At 40.1% G+C, this 19,494-nt stretch overlaps 1 protein-coding gene across 7 annotated transcripts in view; it reads left to right on the top strand.

The window, feature by feature from the left end:
- Window positions 1–19,494, top strand: part of DPF3 (double PHD fingers 3) — a 163,650-nt gene that overhangs the window by 124,769 nt on the left and 19,387 nt on the right. For 5 of the 7 annotated variants that reach the window (XM_064424454.1, XM_064424456.1, XM_064424455.1 and 2 more), the window contains one exon: window positions 1,050–1,178. In XM_064424454.1, the coding sequence (XP_064280524.1) occupies window positions 1,050–1,178 (129 nt within the window). Of the gene's footprint in view, window positions 1–1,049; window positions 1,179–4,004; window positions 5,417–10,043; window positions 12,167–19,494 lie in introns of those variants that run through there. The other 2 variants (XR_010364647.1, XR_010364646.1) reach the window with 1 other exon arrangement.

Here is a 19,494-nt window from a genome sequence, read left to right as displayed (position 1 = left end):
ACCTACTGGCATATAGCTGGATTTTTATGTTCAAAGAGAAGGAACAAAGACAAAGACTTATGATTACCTCCACTGCCTTCCCCAGTTCATAGTTAGAGTGTACAGGAAGATGTTTTCCTTCTCTGGAGAGCAGAGGAGGGAAATGGCAGTTGTGAGCAAGAAAAAAAGGACATTGCTGTTCTGCTCAACTAAAAGGAATGCAGTAGACCTCTGCCCTCCTCTTCTTGCTAAGGGATCTGCATCCCCTCTACTTAAGATCAGATCTGCTCCTTTCCAAGCATTCCTAGCTGGAAAATAATAATATAATCTCCCTCCTTTTTTCTTGGCTGAAAAAGTTTTTAACTCTGCTGGTTGGGATGTCTGCCTCAGGCTCCCTCTGCACTTGTGCTGGGTGCTGAGGTACTTTTGGACCCTTTCTGCTCATTCCAGGGAACATGACTGCTGCAGGGACCTTAAGTCTTGGGTGAAACATCCCCAGATGGCTTTGCCTGTGAATATTCAGGAGCTTTTGAAGCAACCTTCTGGCTAAAGACACCCTGCTACTTAGAGATGTAGTCCCCTAAGCTACTTGAAATAAAACCAGTAAGGGTACTTATTCCACCATCTTCCCACTGTTGATTTTTGAGTTTTGGAGACTGTATTTTTCCTTTATTAATTTGTGTTTTGTGGGATTATGATGATGACTGCTGCCTGAAAAAACAAATTTGGCTTACTGACAGCACAGGTCTTATCCTACCTTAGGGACTGCCTCTATACCTGTATGTTGCAAGTCCCTGAACTGTAAAGGCATCTCTGGAAGCATGTCCTTGAGAAGGAGCAGCTTGGCTGGGATTATAAAGGAAATTGTAAAGGGCATTTCAGGCAAAATAGGTACAACCCAGGGTGTACTTAAAATGGAGGTGGTTTATGCAGTTCACTTTTTGTTGTGATTGACAATGTTTTGGGAAGACTGGCCTGCAAACTCACTGAGCTAACACCATATCAAGGATAAGGGGCAATGTCCAAGTGAATGCTCTTGTAGTAAATCTGATTTTTTAACCCAACTACAGCCCAGAAAGGACCAGATGGGGTCATCATTCCCAATAACTACTGTGACTTCTGCCTCGGAGGCTCCAATATGAACAAAAAAAGTGGCCGGCCTGAGGAACTTGTATCGTGCTCAGACTGTGGGCGCTCTGGTAGGTGACTCCTTCTTGCATCTTTCTTGTACAAAGGCATTTGTGTGATTTGGTTTTTGCACCTTCTGAAGGTGTTGAAGAAAGGCAGCATATTTGGGAAGGGATAGGAGATGGAATCTTACCTCTTCTCTGTGTTTGTGGGAAAGGATGACTGAAAGTTTTTTTATAATATAAACCCCATTGTTGGATTCACATATTTAAGCTAATGGGATCTTATGAAATAATGAAGTTTTAGTTTATTTATTGGCTTTTGGGAACATTGGTACATGTACTAATTGTTCTTCACATGGAAGGAGAAAATTCTATGACAATTTTACAGAATGGTCTCTGTCTTTAAATGCTGTAATTACAACTATAAATTACTTACAAGATTTATGAAAGTTGCATGACAAGCATTCCCATTGATTACACATTTCATGCATTTCTTCATCTAAAAAAGAAAGAGGGAGAAAATTACAGGGTAGGTATGGGGCTAGCTGTCAAGAATTATCCTCTTACAAGATGACTATCATTAGTTTTGTTTAAAGAGGTTTTTATTTCTCCCTTCCCTTCTCTCTTTTTAAATGTAGACAATTGTGTCTTTCCCATTTTGAGTTGTCTTTATTTCTGGGCTGTTGTTTTCTTCCTTCCTTTCTTACTTTTTTTTTTTTTTCCCTTTCTTTCTCTTTTTTTGGGAAAATTTTATACCAGCTGAACAGTTATTTGTAGCTCACATAGGAGGTAGTGGTGGTGGTAGAGGGAATTGGAAAACCTTTAACAACTGCATATTCCAGCACTGGTCCAAGTTTCCACTTGTGATATTTTTGTTTTGTGGTGATACTAGTGATAATACGATGTTGATATAGAAATCTGAAAACCAAGGAGGCCTTGAAATTCAGTATGAATGTTGCTCCTTCTACACCGTAGTCACTGAAAGATGTGTGTTGCTTCATGGCTGAAATGTGATGTGGAATGTTCTCATGCCAAGGAAATGGCTTTTTTATACTCCTGCTGAAATTCATAGTAAGCCTATTACCACATTCATTGGGAGAACGATTAGACTCTCACTGAAATTGCCTTCTGCAGTTGTTGTGACCTCAGAAGACATTCTGAAATGATACTGGTCACCAGAGGATCAATGGCAACTCCTTTGGTTTTCTGCAGGGGCATCCTTACAAATGCTGTGCAGTCAGAGACATGGACCTTTTAGTGTACACGTGATTGCTTCTAATAACTGAAGGGGAAAGTCCATGGGGTCTGTGGTGCCATCTTGGAAGATTATTGCCCTTCACCTTGATTGTTATGTTTCAATATAACTAATTTCAGCATTGTCCTGATATGGCACAGTGAGATGGAGCCATATTTTATTGCTACTTAAACATTGATATGGTGGTTATATCAGATTGCAACACAAATACATTAATTCCCTTGATTCCTTAGTGTGATAGAACAAGTAGATCAGCCTGTAGCCTAAACTGTGCCAAATCAGTTCCATTAAATGCTATCCTTGTACAAATTCTGACCCACTTGGGTCATTCATAGGGTCTGCAATGCTGTGACTGATGTGTGATGAAAGTCATTAAGGTATAACCACACACTAATCTCTAAACTAAAACAATGAAACCTCTTTGGTGTCTGCCATCTTTCTCTTTTATAATAATGGAGAATATTTTCATTACATTGAAAAAGAGGTCATGGAAATTTTATTGCTTCTTCTGTTCACAAAGTCAGTAAAATCACGTTTCTATAATATGGTTTATCTGCCAGTTATTTTGTTATATCCATTTTATTTTTTGTGAACAGGATTTACTTCTTTCTGTTTCAAGCAATGCAGTGTACTTCTTATATGGCTGCTTCCTGTAGCTGGAGTAGGGACCCAACAGTTGGTTGCTTAATACCATGCTACTGTTTGTGAATAACAAAATAGCTGTTCCCTAAAATCTCACACTTCAGTTTTGCTGGGGCACAAGAGATATCTTTTTCTCTATCATCCCTAAAGAGGGAATTTGAAGGTCATACTATTAATCACCTAAAAAGTTTGTCTGGGAGAGAAAACAAACCTCAATTTCACAGATTTCAGTATTTGACTTCTCTTTTTAGGAGTCTTCTTACGGTTGTTGTTGCCATTATTGGTATTGTGTGGAGAATTTCCTGTTCCATCTTGAAAGTTGGATTGACTCACACAAATTTGAACTTTCCAGTGTTTCCCAAGATGAGTTACTTCTCTGTTGTTTTAGTTGTTGACATGTATATATGGGGTTTTTTTTTATTTTTGAAGGATGTGCCATGAAATTTGTATTAAAGTGTTGGTTTAGGTTACTTTCACTTAGTCTTCAAAATGTATTTAATTTTGTCTACAGAGAAGGTTCTTTAGGATCAGGTGTAGAACAGGGATAAAAAGTAGTCCTGAGGTTGATCAGGCTTATCTAGTGGCTTACATTTCCATAGCAGAAAATTTGTGACTGTTGATGCCGTTGTGCTTAGAGCTAACAGTGTCTCATTACTTACACGGTCTAAAAATATTTAAAAATTGATCTAAGTAATCATGAGGAAATATTTTACTGTCTTTTGAAGAGAGGAAAACATGATTAACCCTTTCGCTGCTGTAGCTATGGGCACCTGTGATGTTGTAGATTTTTTCTTGGAAAGAGAAACTGATCCTTTGTTATTTTTCTTACTGCAGTTCTACCTGTGCTATGTTGTTGGGGTGCGCGGGCACATACAAGCACACACCTATAAGCTTGATAGTCTGACTTGCTTAATGATAATGAAAATGATGAAAAAATGATGATGATGATGATGCCTGTTGCTTAACCCATGTGCTGATATATTCATCATACATGTCAGCTCATTTGGGAAGAGAAGGCAGGAGGGACGAAGCAGCGCCAGCACGCACTACGGAGGACTTGTTCGGTTCCACGTCAGAAAGCGACACCTCGACCTTTCATGGCTTTGACGAGGACGATGCAGAAGAGCCTCTCTTGAGCCGAGGAGGTGGCTGTGGTGGCAGGTCTCCCTCTGCAGACAAAAAGGGCGGCTGCTAAAATAACTAAAAAAGACACAGAAACTCTGAGCTGTCCCTTTCACTACTAAGATTATGATTACATTTTTAGGTTTTTTTTAATTTTAGGTCCTCTTGGGTTTTTGGTTGGTTGGTTTTTTTCCTCCTCCCTTTTTGTTTTTTTGGGGTTTTTTTGGTTTTGTTATGTTTTCCCTGTGGGGTGTACACTGAAAGCACAAGCATTCAAAACTCTTGACAACTACTTTGAAGAGACAGAAGGTTTTTGATTTTCCTGTTTTGTTTTTTTTCTTTATCTTTTTTTTTCATTTAAATTGGTTTTATCACACCTCCCCTCCTTCTCTTTCTCTTTGGAAACATAAAAAGTGGATTTAATATTTTTTTTAATAGTGAGCAGAGTTGATTTTCTTGTCTTTTAATATATATATATCAGCAAACCACAAAAAATACAGATGGGTTGGAGAACAGAAAGTAAACCCAAATAGTTTTTTTTAATTATTATTATTATTTATATATTCTATGTATTATTAGAAAAACTACTTTTTAAATAAAAAAATAGAAAAAAAAAACAACAAAAAAGCAATGGATGTCTACTTGATAATAGAACTGTTTCTAGAGAACCACTGTGGGCGGACTCTATCAGGGGTCAAACCCTTGATGTGATGGCATCTGCGTCTTGAGATTTTGCACTTACTGTAGCATGTGAAGTCTGGCTCTTCTCACACATCTGCTACGCTACAGCCTGAAAATACAAGCAGCACCATCGAAGACCATGGCCCTGGGGAACACATTTCCATCTCCTTTGGACACCTTTACACTCAATAAATTTCCTCTGTGCATCCCTTCATGTCTTCCCCACACCGTTCCACTATTTTTTTCTTTTTCTTCACCTTTCACTTGATGGACAGCAATTTCCAAGCATAGGGATGGCATATGAATGGCAAGTCATAGACATCACAGAAAAAACAAAATGAGGAGCAGAATCCTGGAAGAAATGACATGGAAAAATACCTCACCTATACTTTCCATTTTTGAATTTCAATTCACAGCATTTTTTCCTGTGTTGCCCTGTTTTTTCTCTCTGTAGTGTCTCACGAGACACTTTATTTGCTTTTTAATGGCTTCTTTTGAAATAAACCAAAGCAATACTAATTAAAGTTCCAAGGGCAATGGAGAAGAGAGTGACTTCCTTCCCAGCGACTTTCCCAGAAAGGAGGAAACATGCAGCAGGATTTGAAAGGTATGTCTGAGCTGAAATGTCTTTCACTCAATTGTGAAATTTCTTGCTCTGGCTTTTCAGCAGACCCCTGACTGAGGTTTGTTGTAGCAGCAAGTCCCATGGATTAAATTTTATTATATGTATGTGCCACATTCTTGCCCCTGGTGAAACTAATGGAAGTTTTGTGAGAGCAGGATCCAGACTTGCATACAGTCAGAAGTGATGCAAAAGGAGTTAGTGTGTAGTTATGTTTTGCTGTCCCAGTGCAGGCAAAAATCTCCCTGGAGCAGGGGCAAGGTTAAGTTGTAAAGATCTATTTTTACTGATGTACATAATGCAAACAGGGTGAAATCATGACCTGATTTAGAGCAAAGGCAAAAGAGACATTTCTCTGGTTAGTGCCTAATCCTTAAACTGTAGGTGTGTGTTATTGATATCAGAGTAAAAGTCTTAGCCTTGCAGTAAGGAATTTGGATATGTACAATGAAACACGCCAAACCAAATGGACTCCATTTTTCCTGCTTCTTTGCTAGAGTAGTCTGTGTGTGAGAGCAATTTCAACTCCCTCCCCCACCTTCCAACCTTGTAGAAAAAAGAGAAACAATTCAGTCTCTTGATTTTTTTATTGTTTTCTTTAGACATGGAATGAGCAGTGGCCAAATTCTGCTTTTAGGTATACAGGCATAAATCCAGAATATAAGCTAACTGATATCTAGATTACATTAATAACTTGCCTTCAGGATGCTGTTAGAAAACATTACAAATACATCTGTATGTGTACATCAAAGGACAGTGCATGCCAGAGCCATGCACACTTGCCAGGGGAAAGCCTTGTTTAAGCTTTCCCCATTTTGATAATTCTTTTCTGTTGCTATTGTGTTACTCCTGATTTATTATAATCAGTCAAGTGTCAAATCAATTATATTTTGACATAATGCTGTCAATGAGAGGTGTGCTTTAACTGATAAAAACATTAATTTCTTCCACAACCAGTCCTTTTTTTCCTCTGAAATATTGCAAGATAAATAGATAATGTTTTGCTACTCTTCTGTATTTACTAAAGCTCAGTTCTTGCAGCACCTGAATTAGGTAGCTGAAACCTACCCAAGTACATCTTTCTGAAGAACTCCCATCACTGTATAAACTGCAAAACAGGCATATTCTAAATGGAGTTTTTCCAAGTGGAGTCCTTAACATTGTCTTTTGTGAACCATGCCTAACGCATTGTGGGCTCTTTTGGAATACAAACAATAATCAGATGCCCATAACTCATTAAGTCTTGAATTAGTTTCACAAAAACCACCCATCTCTGTGACAACTGGGTAGCACAGTACCCTCAGAAAGAGGCCACAACAGCTCACAAAGTGCATAAAAATTGCCAGCTGACATTTATTACAGATAGCATAGAAAATATCCTTACAGTTATCTATATCATTAATGTGTATATGGATGCTCACTCATTCAATATAGTGCTAAAAGACCAAGTAAGATAAAATTAATTCACTTTTATGTAGTGAGAGTAGTTCTTGGATTCCTCAAGATGCTTTATGAGATTGAGATAACCAACATGAGTTTAGTCCAGCAGGATGAACAGTGTGGTGCTGACAATAGGAAGGAATTGATAATAGCAAGGAAATTAGGATGTAAGTTGGTAACTAAAAAAGTACTTGTTTAAGATAGGTTGTAAAGTAGAGTTAATGGTGAATATGGCATGGAGTGCTAATATGGAAAGAAAATGTAGTGCTGGAGTGAAGGCTGGGAACAGGGAAAGAAGGTTGGTAGTTCCTGAGTTGAAGGAAGATGAAAGCAAAGCAAAGGGGCTGCTACACAAGACCCTCTCATGAGGGGAAGATGACAATGTTAATGAGGTAGAAAATACATAGGAAAATATTTAATAAGTGCAATTAAAAAAAAAGAAAAAGAAAGTACTCTGACACTAGCATAACCAACTCAGAAATGAGAGAACTGCACACTATCAGTTGTATCTTAAAAGGGCACATAGGTCCCAAACCAAAATAGGGAGGCATAAAAAAAGTTTGCAATGTGAGTTCTGTTTTGTAACTAAACATTCATCTTTGAAATCAGAATGAATTGTGATGCTCTTTATTCCCCAGTGATTTCAGCAGTTCAATGAAACTTTCTGTTCTTCATAAATTCTTCAAAGTTGTAGCCCTTCAACTAATCACAATCCTGGCTATTCCAGTTCTCCTCCAGAGATGTCCTTCTTATTACAGGAAGGCTGGACAAGGCTTTCCAAAGGGTTTCCTGAAACACATGTTCCCAATAAACCACATACCAAAATAAGATAACCCCAATGTGAAACGTGAACAAAGGGGTGTTTCATTTCAGGCCCTCAGTGCAGACTTTCCTATGTTAAGTCATACAAGCTGTCTCCTCAGGCACCTTTCCACTGCTCCATACTGCAGGATCTTAGAAAACACACATAGTTTCTGGAGTTGTCCTCTGCTAACTCTGATTCACAGATGGGAGCAGGAGAATAAAGGAAGTGGCGTGCTGCTTAAGCAGCTGATAAGGGAGAAGAAAGGCTACATGGAGAGGGCACTGATTGTTAGCCTATTCCCTTTTGAGACATTTAATTAGTTGAAATTTTAGCAGGGACAGACCTCAGCTCTTCCACAAAAACAGTATAAAATTTCAAGCATGATAATATACATTGAGAAAATTTTAAGCAAATACAGGATTCTGGCATAAAAGTTAAAAAGTAAAAGGAGAGACAGATGTGGTAGAAGAGGAATGGAGCTGAAATCTGACTTGCTTCACTTTGCATCTTTTCCCTTCACCTAGACACCCCCCAGTTTTGTGGGCTGTATATTTATTTCTTGAATATGTAATGGTGCTTGGAATAACATCGTATGTATGTGGTAAGGTCACAAATGATGAGCCTAGGCTGCTGAAACAAGGGCCAGACAGAACTTTACTACTGACTTTGGAAGGATTAGCACTGGGCTTTCTTAGCTATTGCTTTTATTGAATGAAACCTCTCTGTTAATACGCTTGCTGGTATGGTGTAGACAAGCTCTGAGATGGCCGTTTGTTTCAGCAGAATGTGTTATTAGAGTCCCCTCCCCGCATTGTTTTGCCTTTGAGCTTTTACATTAGTTATTCATTTTGAGTTCCAGTTTGCCATGTTACAGACCTCAACTTAGGCTCTTGATTGAATACAGAGACTCAGTTTGCTGCCTGCTGATGCATGGAGCAAACAAGAACTGCACCCAGAGAGTCAGAGTCCGGACAGTTACGGGGCACCACTGTGTTCTCTCATGCCCACTTTGCCTTTCTTTGGTTAATTCCTGCAATGATTTTGAGATGGGCCCTAAAATAATAGTTCAAATACCATAAAACTATGGATTTTTCAAAGCCTGGCTCTTCATGCCATTTGCCTCTTCACCATGGCAAACAGTTTTACTGAATCAAATCCTCAAGCAAACATTGTACTGACCCCACTGGGAGTTGTCTTATTATAAAAACTGCAAAATATGCCCAGTGTATTTTGTGCTGCTACATATGTAGATGTTTCCAATAAACACCCATTTCATATTCTCTTTTTTTTTTCTTATTTATATGAAATTTGTAGCTATAAGTAAAGATGAGGCACATGCATGGGTTCATGCTCACATGGGGTTGTTTTGACAAACCTCTCAGTGCGGGAATTCAGCTGGGATGAGTTTTTGCTGACTAAGCCATTACAATAAACCCTACCAGTCTTTGTTCTCTTTGCCAGATAGCTACCAGTGTTGAAAAAAAACCCCAACCTATATAAATACCATATAATACTGAAATTGAATCAGAACTATTTTGATGTCCCTGTCTGTATTTCCATGAATGCTAAGTTGCCAATTTCAGAGAAGGCAAGTGGCAATAACATTTAGGACAGAACACAGCTCTTGGGATTTCCAGGCCAGATAGCTCTGTTAAGTGGATGCTGCCAGTTCATATCTTTGACTTATTCTTTTGGTGTCTGGTAGTTCCTAAGATTTTGGACTTTCATTTAGTCTAGAACTGATATGAGAGGTGTGGGAAGCTATGGGAAGAGGCACTTGCATTTTGTGAAAATAAAGAGATTATTTTATTTGCTATCTAATCCTGCTCAGGATCTTAGCAGTATGTAACTTAGTCGATTCATGGAACAATTGCAATGAAAAATGCAATCTTTCATTCTTTCCAGAAGCTGTTGCATTACTGCCACCCCATGTGTATTGTTTAGACTTTTGAAAATGTCTTTTGTGCCATGCTGTATATGCTTGTGGCTCCCTACAAATAATTAGTAATAGAGGAAGGTAATTAGAGCAGGATTTCTTCAGTAAAGGTCTTAACCTCTACTGAAGAGACAACTATCTAAGCTGAATGATGAAGGTTATTTAATAATGTTCCCAATAAGAAAGATTGACAGTGTGCAGTGCCTTTCTTTTCCATATGCTTTTTTTATCCTATTTGTTTGCTTTGTGTTCATTTATGGCTTCCACAGTCAGTTGAAACTGAGTCTGTTGAGCTGTATTTTCAAGGAACTAGAATGCAAGCAATGTTGGAAGTTTGGTTTGTGCTGTTTCTGATTTTTTTTTCTGAACACGTGCTTTTTTGTCTGCTTGGGTTTGTTTAGTTTTACTTTGTATTGCCTTTCCCTCTGCAGTCAGCCCTGCCCTTGTGGATTCCAGCAGCCTTCAAGCAAAACATTTCAGAAGAAGACCGAGAGAAGCCAGAATGCTTTGATACTTCTTTCCTTGCCCTGAGTCTTCTGTACCTGAGTTCCATCTGGCACAGGAGTGTGGACTATGGGAAGTTAGCTGCCAACTGTTGAGAGAAGTTCTGGGGATGCCCTAAGCTGGTGCAATACAAAGAAGTTTTTTGAAGTCTTGATTTCACTTTCTTTTAAGTGTGTGTATAAACCCAGGTCAGACTGGAATTGATCTACAGTAGAACTGACTGAAAAACAAACAAACTGAAAAAGACAACTATTTTATTTATTTTGATATTTAAGAAAGAAGTGCTGAAGTTGCACAGTATTTTTGTTTGAAATACATTTTACTTCAAATTTTAAATGCAATTTTGTGAAGACATGAAATTTTAAAAAGCACTTACTGTAAAATAAAGACTGAATATTTACTTTAAGGAAAAAACTTTTTTTAATAATGAAAATAAAGGTCAACTCTGCTCTCTCTCTTACTTTAAAGAAGCCATTCATACATGTGCTGGGTATCTTTGTTTTTTGAAAATTGGATGTGGTAAGTGAAGATTGTTCTGGTTTATTTTCTCTTTAATAGTATTATCCTGTTAGATGCTTAAAACCTACTTTGCCGTACTGTGTTAGACACAAAAACTGTTGGGAGTAGTGAGGACCAGGCTCAGTGGTTGAATTTTTTTGTTACCAGGTTTTGTGTCCATTTCAAAGGACTGTCTTCTCCCAGTAGGATTGATGTGTCTCTTCTGCATGGTAAAAGAGGTTTGCTCTTGAGCAACTCTGTGAAATACTTCTGCTGAGAGAGGGCTTTAAGAATTGAAAACAACTCTGATCATTCTTTGTATTATTTTTTGCTTTGGTAATTCCACAGCTGATTGTGAGTTGGTTGTAAGGGAAGTATCTAAATGTTAGGTGCTCTTGGAATGGATCTTGCTGTCAAGGGTGATGTCATGTGTAGAAAACTTGTGTATTTCAGCCCTTTCTGAAGTGGTAGTGGACTTTGAAAAGCTTACAGGTGCAACCACATGTCTGCAATAAGCAACAGGGATTACTGTGCAGGAGAAAAATACGAGTTCCCACAGCTGCACTCCTAAGTTGTCCTGTGTGGCAGCAGGGAGGGATGGTCACATCCCAAATTCTGAATTGTTAGGCATTTTCCCAGTGAAAAAGGAGGGTTTTGTTGGCCACCAGATCTGCTCTGTGCAATGGATAGCACAGGTGTGCTCAGTGTCATGTGTGATGCAGTCTAGCAGGGATGCAGGATAGCTTCATGTCCTAGGAGAAGAGTATTGGACTTGGCTCTGTCTGGCACCCCTGTTACAGAGGAGAAGCAAACTGAGGGCAAAGCACACCAACAGTTATTGGGATTGACCCTCAAGGTTTAGGCAGAAAAAAAGTAGTTTTGTTAATGTGGCTTACCTTGTCTTTCAGAATGAAAAAACAATATCTACAAAATTGCATGCTGACTAGGTGAAGCTGACAGAAAACCTGATACAGTCTTGTGTTTCCTGCATATCTAAGAATGCAAACTCACCTCATTGAGAGGTTTCCATGTGTCAGTAGCAGCAGATTTTTTATTCTTCTTCCTTTCCCTTCTCCCACTTCTTCCCAGATTAAAACATAAAGTCAAAAATAACCATGTAAGGTTGTCCTGCTCAAACTGAATTAAATGACAATTTGTGTCCTAATTGGGCTTTTTAGCAGGATGGGTTTGCTTTTCTCATGTTGTTGATTTCTAAACATGCAGTGCGGAACTGCCTCTAGAGGGAAAAAAAAAAATCATTTCATCAAAATATAAGACGCACAACTGTAATGAAGATTTGAAAACTGTAGGGTCTGTGTTCAGTTTGTGTAATATTCCTTCCAAATAAAAGTTCTGCTTCTAGCATCCCTACTGTATATTCCTCTGTAAATATTACTTTCCCAAAGCAATTCTGCAACGTCTTTTTTAGTGCAAATAATCTTCTTTTAAAAAGACATTGTTGAGTAACATATATGTACATTTACTTTTCTAAGTTCTCCATTGTTTATAATACTCTCTTTGAAGCTTAAAATAAAACTTCCTCCTCTATTGATTTTGTTTCCCTTTTCCATTTTGTAAATGACGACTTTTGTCCCTCGATTTTGTTTGGTATTTCCTAGTGAACCATGACATTAACCAAGAATTATCTTAATTTTTCTCTTTTACTTTCTCTTCTCCATTCATTGGACTGCAGAAAATGGTCCTATTTCTTGCTATAGTGAAGGTAGGCAGGAAATAAAAAAGTGTTTCTGTATAGGAGTCATTATAAGAGTGTTTTCTATCATTTGATGATAATAGAGGATCTTCCTAAATGTGTTTCTATTTTAATAGCCTTCTTCATGAGATTAGTAGAGTTGCATTAAGGTAGTCTGGAGTCAAAGGTGGAGTCTAAGCTATGTGATAGCTGTTTGCATGGATTTTAGTGACATTGCCTTAAGGAGTTCTGCCCCTGCCTAGCCAGTTTCCAGTCCAGCCACTGGAGAAACTGGAAGCTGTGGTTCCCTTTGCATTTCACAGTGCTGGCATGAGCCTTCCCTTTCCCCTTACATGTATTAGACTAATGATGTGGCTGTATAGAATGAAAAGAGAAAGAAGAAATACTGTTTTAGATTAGATGCTATGTTTTTAGGAAACTCTGTGTGTGACCTCTTCCCTAATGTGTTGTTTTTAATAAAGCTCTGTTATACAGATGGGCTCTTACCTGCCTGACTCTAACATCTGTGTGTCTTTGTGGCAGGTGGAAGGAAGGAAGGAAGGAAGGAAGGAAGGAAGGAAGGAAGGAAGGAAGGAAGGAAGGAAGGAAGGAAGGAAGGAAGGAAGGAAGGAAGGAAGGAAGGAAGGAAGGAAGGAAGGAAGGAAGGAAGGAAGGAAGGAAGGAAGGAAGGAAGGAAGGAAGGAAGGAAGGAAGGAAGGAAGGAAGGAAGGAAGGAAGGAAGGAAGGAAGGAAGGAAGGAAGGAAGGAAGGAAGGAAGGGCTTTTGGCATCAGTGCACTAGGTCATCTCCCATTTTAACATCCATTGCCATTTTCATTGTTCTCAGTGTGATGATGCACAGTGCAGAGTGAGACATTTTTCCTAAGGTAGCAAAACTGAACGTGTATGTTGAAATTGGCCTTTATGGATGTCTGTTGACAGCTGGTTTAGATGAATGGGATCCTTCCCACCACAGCAGAGCTGTTGTTATAGGCTGTCAGATTCCAAGGAATATCTTTACATGAGTCTTATTACTTTGAATATTTTTGTGCCTTTTTCTTTTCTTTTCTTTTCTTTTCTTGTTTTCTTTCTATTTTTGTAAAGCCACAGGCCTGGAATTAGAAATGTTAAAGAAAAAATTTAGTTTTGCAGAAATGATCTGAACAGATAAGCCCCTGGACAGATTAATGCTGACATAAATAGATCTTCTTTTCCTGTTCGGTGAATGGCTGATGCCAGTGAGAGGGATGGCAGCAGGAGGGACTAAAAGTGTCTTTCAGCACTGCAGCAGTTAATGGGTGCCCCCAAAGCTGAAGGCCAGCAAGCCTGAAGGCTGGAATCCTGTTTTCTCTGGGTGGAGTGAAAACAGCATCAACTAATTTGCTTTGGCCTGAACTAAAATATTGCACTGATTTAAGGTTTATTCCAAATTTTTGCCTGCAATCAGAAAAAAAATCTGATTAAATTTGCATTAAATTTGGATTTGTGAGCCCTACTTGTATTTAAATCCATCAGCCCATAGATGATAAAGAAAACCCATAACACTTTCTCTCTAAACCCAAACTTTTAATTCTCATTAGCAATGGCATAGACGTCTCGGTACCCCATCCCATCCCTGGTGTTGAAGATGAATGAGTAAGACCTCAACTACATAAAGCATGCATAGCAGAGCACATAAGCAATGACTACTGGGTTGGGTGTGTCCAAATTGTGGCTTGATGTTTTTAAGACCTCCATTATCCCTTGGAAATTGTTGTATAAAGATTGTATTGTTTGCTGCACTAAAGCTGGACATTTGCCACAGTTAAGCCTAACTTTTATTTTAATGACATAATATGAGAGCCATCCATCTGTGGCACCTCACCAGAATATTTTGAAGACCTAACTGCATTGTCTGCCAAATGCTTTTGCAGAGCATGTTAGAAACTTCTACTACCACATCTGTCATTTCATGATGTTTTGTCTTTGCAGCCTGTAACTCTGCATGATTCCATGGGGGGCTGAACCATGGTGGGAGAAGGATGGCATTTACCTTCATGAAAGCACAGATTTCTGGAACATGGTGTTGTGGCTAATGTTGCCATCCATAATTAGAAACAGGTTTGCTTAATGTTGCCTGAGGCAGCTGTGGTAACTTTAAATGATCTACAAGCCAACCATGGCACTGCTAAGGAAAAGGCAACATGATTTAAACACTGGAGCTGGGCACTGGGTTGAAGCTCTTGGAACTTCTGCTGCCTGCCTGGGAGAGCTTGCAGAAGGTACTTTTTTTTTTTCTTTTTTTTTTTCTTTTTTTTTTTTTTCCTCTCCCCTTCTTTTTCTCGTTTGGCAACTTAGCTGAGGGATGGTACTTCTTGAGTAGAAACAGACACAGCCTCCTTTCAATGTCTTAAAACTGAGTGGTTTGGGATTTTCTGGAGCAGGGTTTAATTTCTCAGTGCTGATCATCTTCCACAACCAATTCTCAGTAATACCTAGTTTATATCTAGGCTTGCATAGGTGTTAAGAGTAATTTTTTATTTGGACTAAAGCCTCTTCCTATTACATTTCTTCAGTCTTTGCTGTTAAGTGTCCTCATGTCAGTAACTTCATTGTGGACTGCAGGAAGTGAATGTAGATGACCAAATTTTTTGATACAGCCTCCTTCTTTGAAACAGAATAGAGATTTTAAGTAAAACATCGCTGCAGACTTAGCTTGCTATTTTGTATTTCTTTCTGTAGCCAACAGCCATTCAATTCTTCATATGATGATTTCAGGAATCAGTATTGAGGCAAACTCCCCAAGGTGATGGGAAGTCACTGGATGGGAAATAGTGGAAAGCTATCCTGTCACTAAAGGGGTATTTTTATTTTAGTGTTAACCAGTGTGACATAGCTTTCAAATTCATGGAGTACTTTGTGCAATAGAGTTTGCATGGAATGGTTTTAAGTCTTTGTTGGAAAAATTACTTTTCCCCTGTTGGTACAAAATATAGCTGCTTCACTTCAGTGCTCTGCTGGGAGTGGCTTAAATATGTTAAACAACACTAAAGTCTTTCAGCCCTTTCCCTGGGCTCAACAACTTGTTTTACAGTACAGTGAATTCTGGGTCAGAAGTCTCATCCATTGCTGGAATGCCTGGATTTTGGATTATTAAAGAGAAGGTTCCAGGACTTCTCAGAGCTTTCTATATTGGTGAATAATATGAATCTGAATGCATCCATCAGCCTAGGGGCTTAGGATAGTTTTTAACCAGCCACAGACCCTCTAGTCCTCCTGTTCGAGCATGCAGACAGTCTAGAATTGTGTATTCCTTCACCTGGAGATAAGGACCTTCCCCTGCTTAGGGGACTTCATTTCCCTTGCAGCCTCTTCATTAACTTCCTCTCCAAGACCCTTTCCTGACTTCCATTAAGGGTGAGATTTTACAAGTACTTGGTGAGCTGAAAGAACAGAGATGAATTTCCTAAGGACATCCACAGCCATTATATTCCTCTGTGGCTGTTTACATGTTTACAGGTCTGGCAATATTTGAAGAAGAATTAGTCCCCATTAGGCTCAGTGCAGCTATCCCTGAGAATTGACAGACATCTTGTGGGTGGTGGGATCCCACCTAACAAGTGAACTTTGCAGCTGATGAACACCCTCAACAACTGTTTAAAGTGAAAGGATCTGAGGTACTCAGAGCTTGGTCAGACCAACCTATAGGAGATAATTTCCCAACTTCCTGGCCATTAACAGAGCACTGAGCAACAGTCCTGCTGGCCAATGGAGCAACCAGTTAAAAGCACAATCAGAAGAGTCAGAGATTGTTGTAGTACTGTAGAAGATAATTTTCTTTAATTAAATACAATAATATTCTACTTTTGTATAGGCTTTATTAAATTATTCCTTTGGTGTTGAAAAATAGCAAGACTAGTGAACTGTTTAATGAGGGACATTAGTGTCCACTGCCATGGAACTAGCTGATTTCTTGTTTGGTCTGAGAAGGTATTTAGCTGCTATGAGTTATTGGATGGGTAGGTTAAAGCAGCACTACTCATTTGTTACAGGTTCAGGAATGGTCAGGACTTTGACTTGACTAATCTGGCGTGGAAGGTCTGGTGAGCTCTAAGAAAAGAGATAATGGATTTTAATCAGGTGGTCTTCCACTGGAAAAAAAAATCCTACTTTTTGAATCTCTGTCAGCATTTTGTTGGACATTTACTCAAAAAATCCATTGAAACAACTGAACGGAAAAATACCATGGTGAGGATAAAAGATTTTGGTTTGATTTGAAATGAAACACAATCTCTCCTCAATGAAATGACCCTTTCCCACTGCCAACTGTGCACAGGCTTGAATGAAACATTTCATTTGTGACTCTTTTTTCTCTTTCTTAAAAACAATTCCCTTGAGTTCACTTTTGAAGCAAGGTACTGCTCCAAAATGAAAGTCCAGCTTCTTATTTGTGAGACACTGGTACAAAATGTCTCAACCTTTCTGAAAATCAGTTTTTCGCACTGCCACCTCTTAATCTTTTCTTCCCTCCCACTTACTTTTGACTGAAACTACTTTGTTCAAATTCACTCCTTCACTCAGATGTTTAGATCACCTTGAAACTGCATTTTTAGAGAGTAAACAAAGACATTTCACTCCCTCCTACCATGCTCATACTGATGCTCTTCAGCATGTGGTTATAGCACTTCCCTCTAGGTATTGATGTTGCTGGGAGTTTGGTGGAGAAGCAAAAACTGTCTGTCTCGTTGATGAAATCTCTATTGACACTTTAAAATTCCCAACCAAACAGGGGCTTTCACTGAGAGGGGGGAAAAAAATCAGTGTTTTCCAGTTTCTGGCACTGCATTACAAACAATGCAGAGTGTTCATGGGACTCACTGCCTGTTTGGCAGTTGAAAGGAATTCCTTAACTCAACAAAAGACTGAAGTAACTTGCTCCAAATTTGTCTTGTTTGTGTTGAGTGAAACAGTTCTACTTATGTCTGAATATACAGTCACATTAACAACAGTGTAAATTGTGCTTCTGTGAGGAAGACAAACCTCTTGCATTTTTAGTATGTCCACATCAATTATCAGTCATTTACCCATCATATGCTTTATATCTTTACCTAGATGGTATGTGGTTATCTCATGTAAGAGCAACGAGGTCACTGTCTATGCAATGGCATGGTGTCTTCTGCATAGTTAAGTTTCTTTAATGTTAAAATAATGAGATTTAAATAATTTCTCTGGAGTTTGCCATTTGATTTGAAATTTCTGGAAACGTGCTGGCAGGGAATTGCTCTAGAGTCATTCCTTAATCTTTCTAGAAAGTTAGTCCAGAGATTAGTCTCTCCTTTTCCCCTTTCCTTTCCCCAAATTGATCAGCTTACCCTGTTTCCAAGTGACAGTTGTGTTTATGAGATGTCTGTTCTGTGACTTAGGGGTGAAATCACCTCTGAAGGTCTCCCCACAGTCCTTGGTGCTTGGGGAGCCACAGTGGTGCAGTGGGGTTGTCTTGGTGCTCTCTGAACTGACTGGGTGAGCATGGCCTGTTTGTAGTGAAGAGGTATCCTTGTCATGACACATCACCTTTGTCACTCTCTGCTGCTTAATCCCAGTGGAGAAGCCCCTGTTGGAGTGCTCTGGGGAAATGACATGTCCCATCCACTGCTGCCACTGGCTCAGGTCAGACCCCCTGTGTTGGGTCAGTGTGGAAACTCTGGAATCTTTTCAAACACTGCCTTGATACCACAAGCAGCTCTGGGCAGTGCTGGGCATCCCTGCAGGCGTGCTGCCATCTGTGGCTGTGTTAGCAGGGCAGTTTAACACGAGAGCTGCTGGGCAGGGACCAGGTATTTGGACAGCAAACGTGGGTTCAAGCAGGTAGCAGAGACCTTGTTCATGTTAAAGAGAGGGGAGGAGGGGCAGCGCTGATACCTTGTTTTATGGGGGGATTTGACAAAGGCACTGTGCTTGCAGAAGGCTATTCAGGCTGCCATTTCCCCAGCATTTTAAATACCACCCTACTCCTCTCATTACAGCTGGGGATTTTGGCTCTCCCAGGGGGGAGGAGATGTTCTAAATGGGCTGCCAAGGAGGTGGATTTAATGCACTAGGAAGAGCTGGCTTCACCAAGTTAAAAAGCAAAACAAAACCCAATCCTCCATTCCTATTTTTAGTGTTTATGACCAAGTATTTTTGCTTGGTTGCTCAATTTGAAAGGGTTTAGTGAGCCTGCCAGTTGATTGAAAGCTCTGTGGTGTGTGAGCTGGCCTGGCTGGGGAGCCTGCAGTGCATAGCGACGAGGTCGGAGCTGTGCCGGAGGTTTTTTTCCACTGCAGTTTGTTGAAGGGTAACGAAAATGTCCCCGGGGCAAAGGGGATGTTGGCTTTCCAGGTTGTGGTGATTCATCTTGCCTGGATAAGCAGTCTTTCTCCCACTCCTGCATTTTCATCTCCATCTACCTCACCCCCACTTCACAGAGCAGCCAAATGCAAAGCCAGCCCCTCTCCACGCAGGGGTTTTGCTGGGGGTCTCCGGCAGCCGCCCCGGCGAGCTGCACCGCCTGGGCAGCATTAGCATTCAGTGCCTGTCCTCCTGCCCAGTTCATGTTCTATAAATGGGTTTATTCTCGTTATTAGGAGCGATGTCCCCGGCATATGGAGTCCGCGCGGTGCCTGCAGGCAGGTTTCCTTCCTGTCGGCACGGCCCAAGCGCCTCCTGGCAATTAGCGGATCGTTACCCATAATGCCGCACGCGGCCCGTGGGTTCTCTGGAGGTCACTCTGACCCAATTCACCCCCAGGAATTGTACAGCGCTGGCATGACTTACCAGTGCATTAACAAGCTGATGCTTCAGTACAGGGTTATTTGAGTGCTCCCACATTATTTTCTTAGGCAAGAACTAGCCATTTTGTCTAGCGGCCAGCAGTGGTTAATAGGGGCTAGTCTGGAAGAAGAGGGGGCCGAGTGCTGTCTGGTTTTGAGATGAGACATCGGGGAGTGTGGCACGTCCTTTGGCTTTAAACCTGGGCACTGTTCCTGGTGCCCCAGGTTGCAAATGCCCAGGGCTCAGTTTGCCACCTCAGTTCTGTGTTTGTGTTTGTTCTCTGTTTGCCACCTCAGTTCTGTGTTTGTGTTTTTTCTGTGTTTGCCACCTCAGCTCTGCGTTAGCACAGCGGGTCCGCAATGAAAAGAGCAGCCTGTGTCGGGTGGGCCGAGTCCTCAC

This window comes from Passer domesticus, chromosome 6 (assembly GCF_036417665.1).
Source record: "Passer domesticus isolate bPasDom1 chromosome 6, bPasDom1.hap1, whole genome shotgun sequence".
NCBI lineage: Eukaryota > Metazoa > Chordata > Aves > Passeriformes > Passeridae > Passer > Passer domesticus.
The sequence above is the reverse complement of the archived record's forward strand: the minus strand, read 5'-3'. Positions and strand labels throughout refer to the sequence as shown.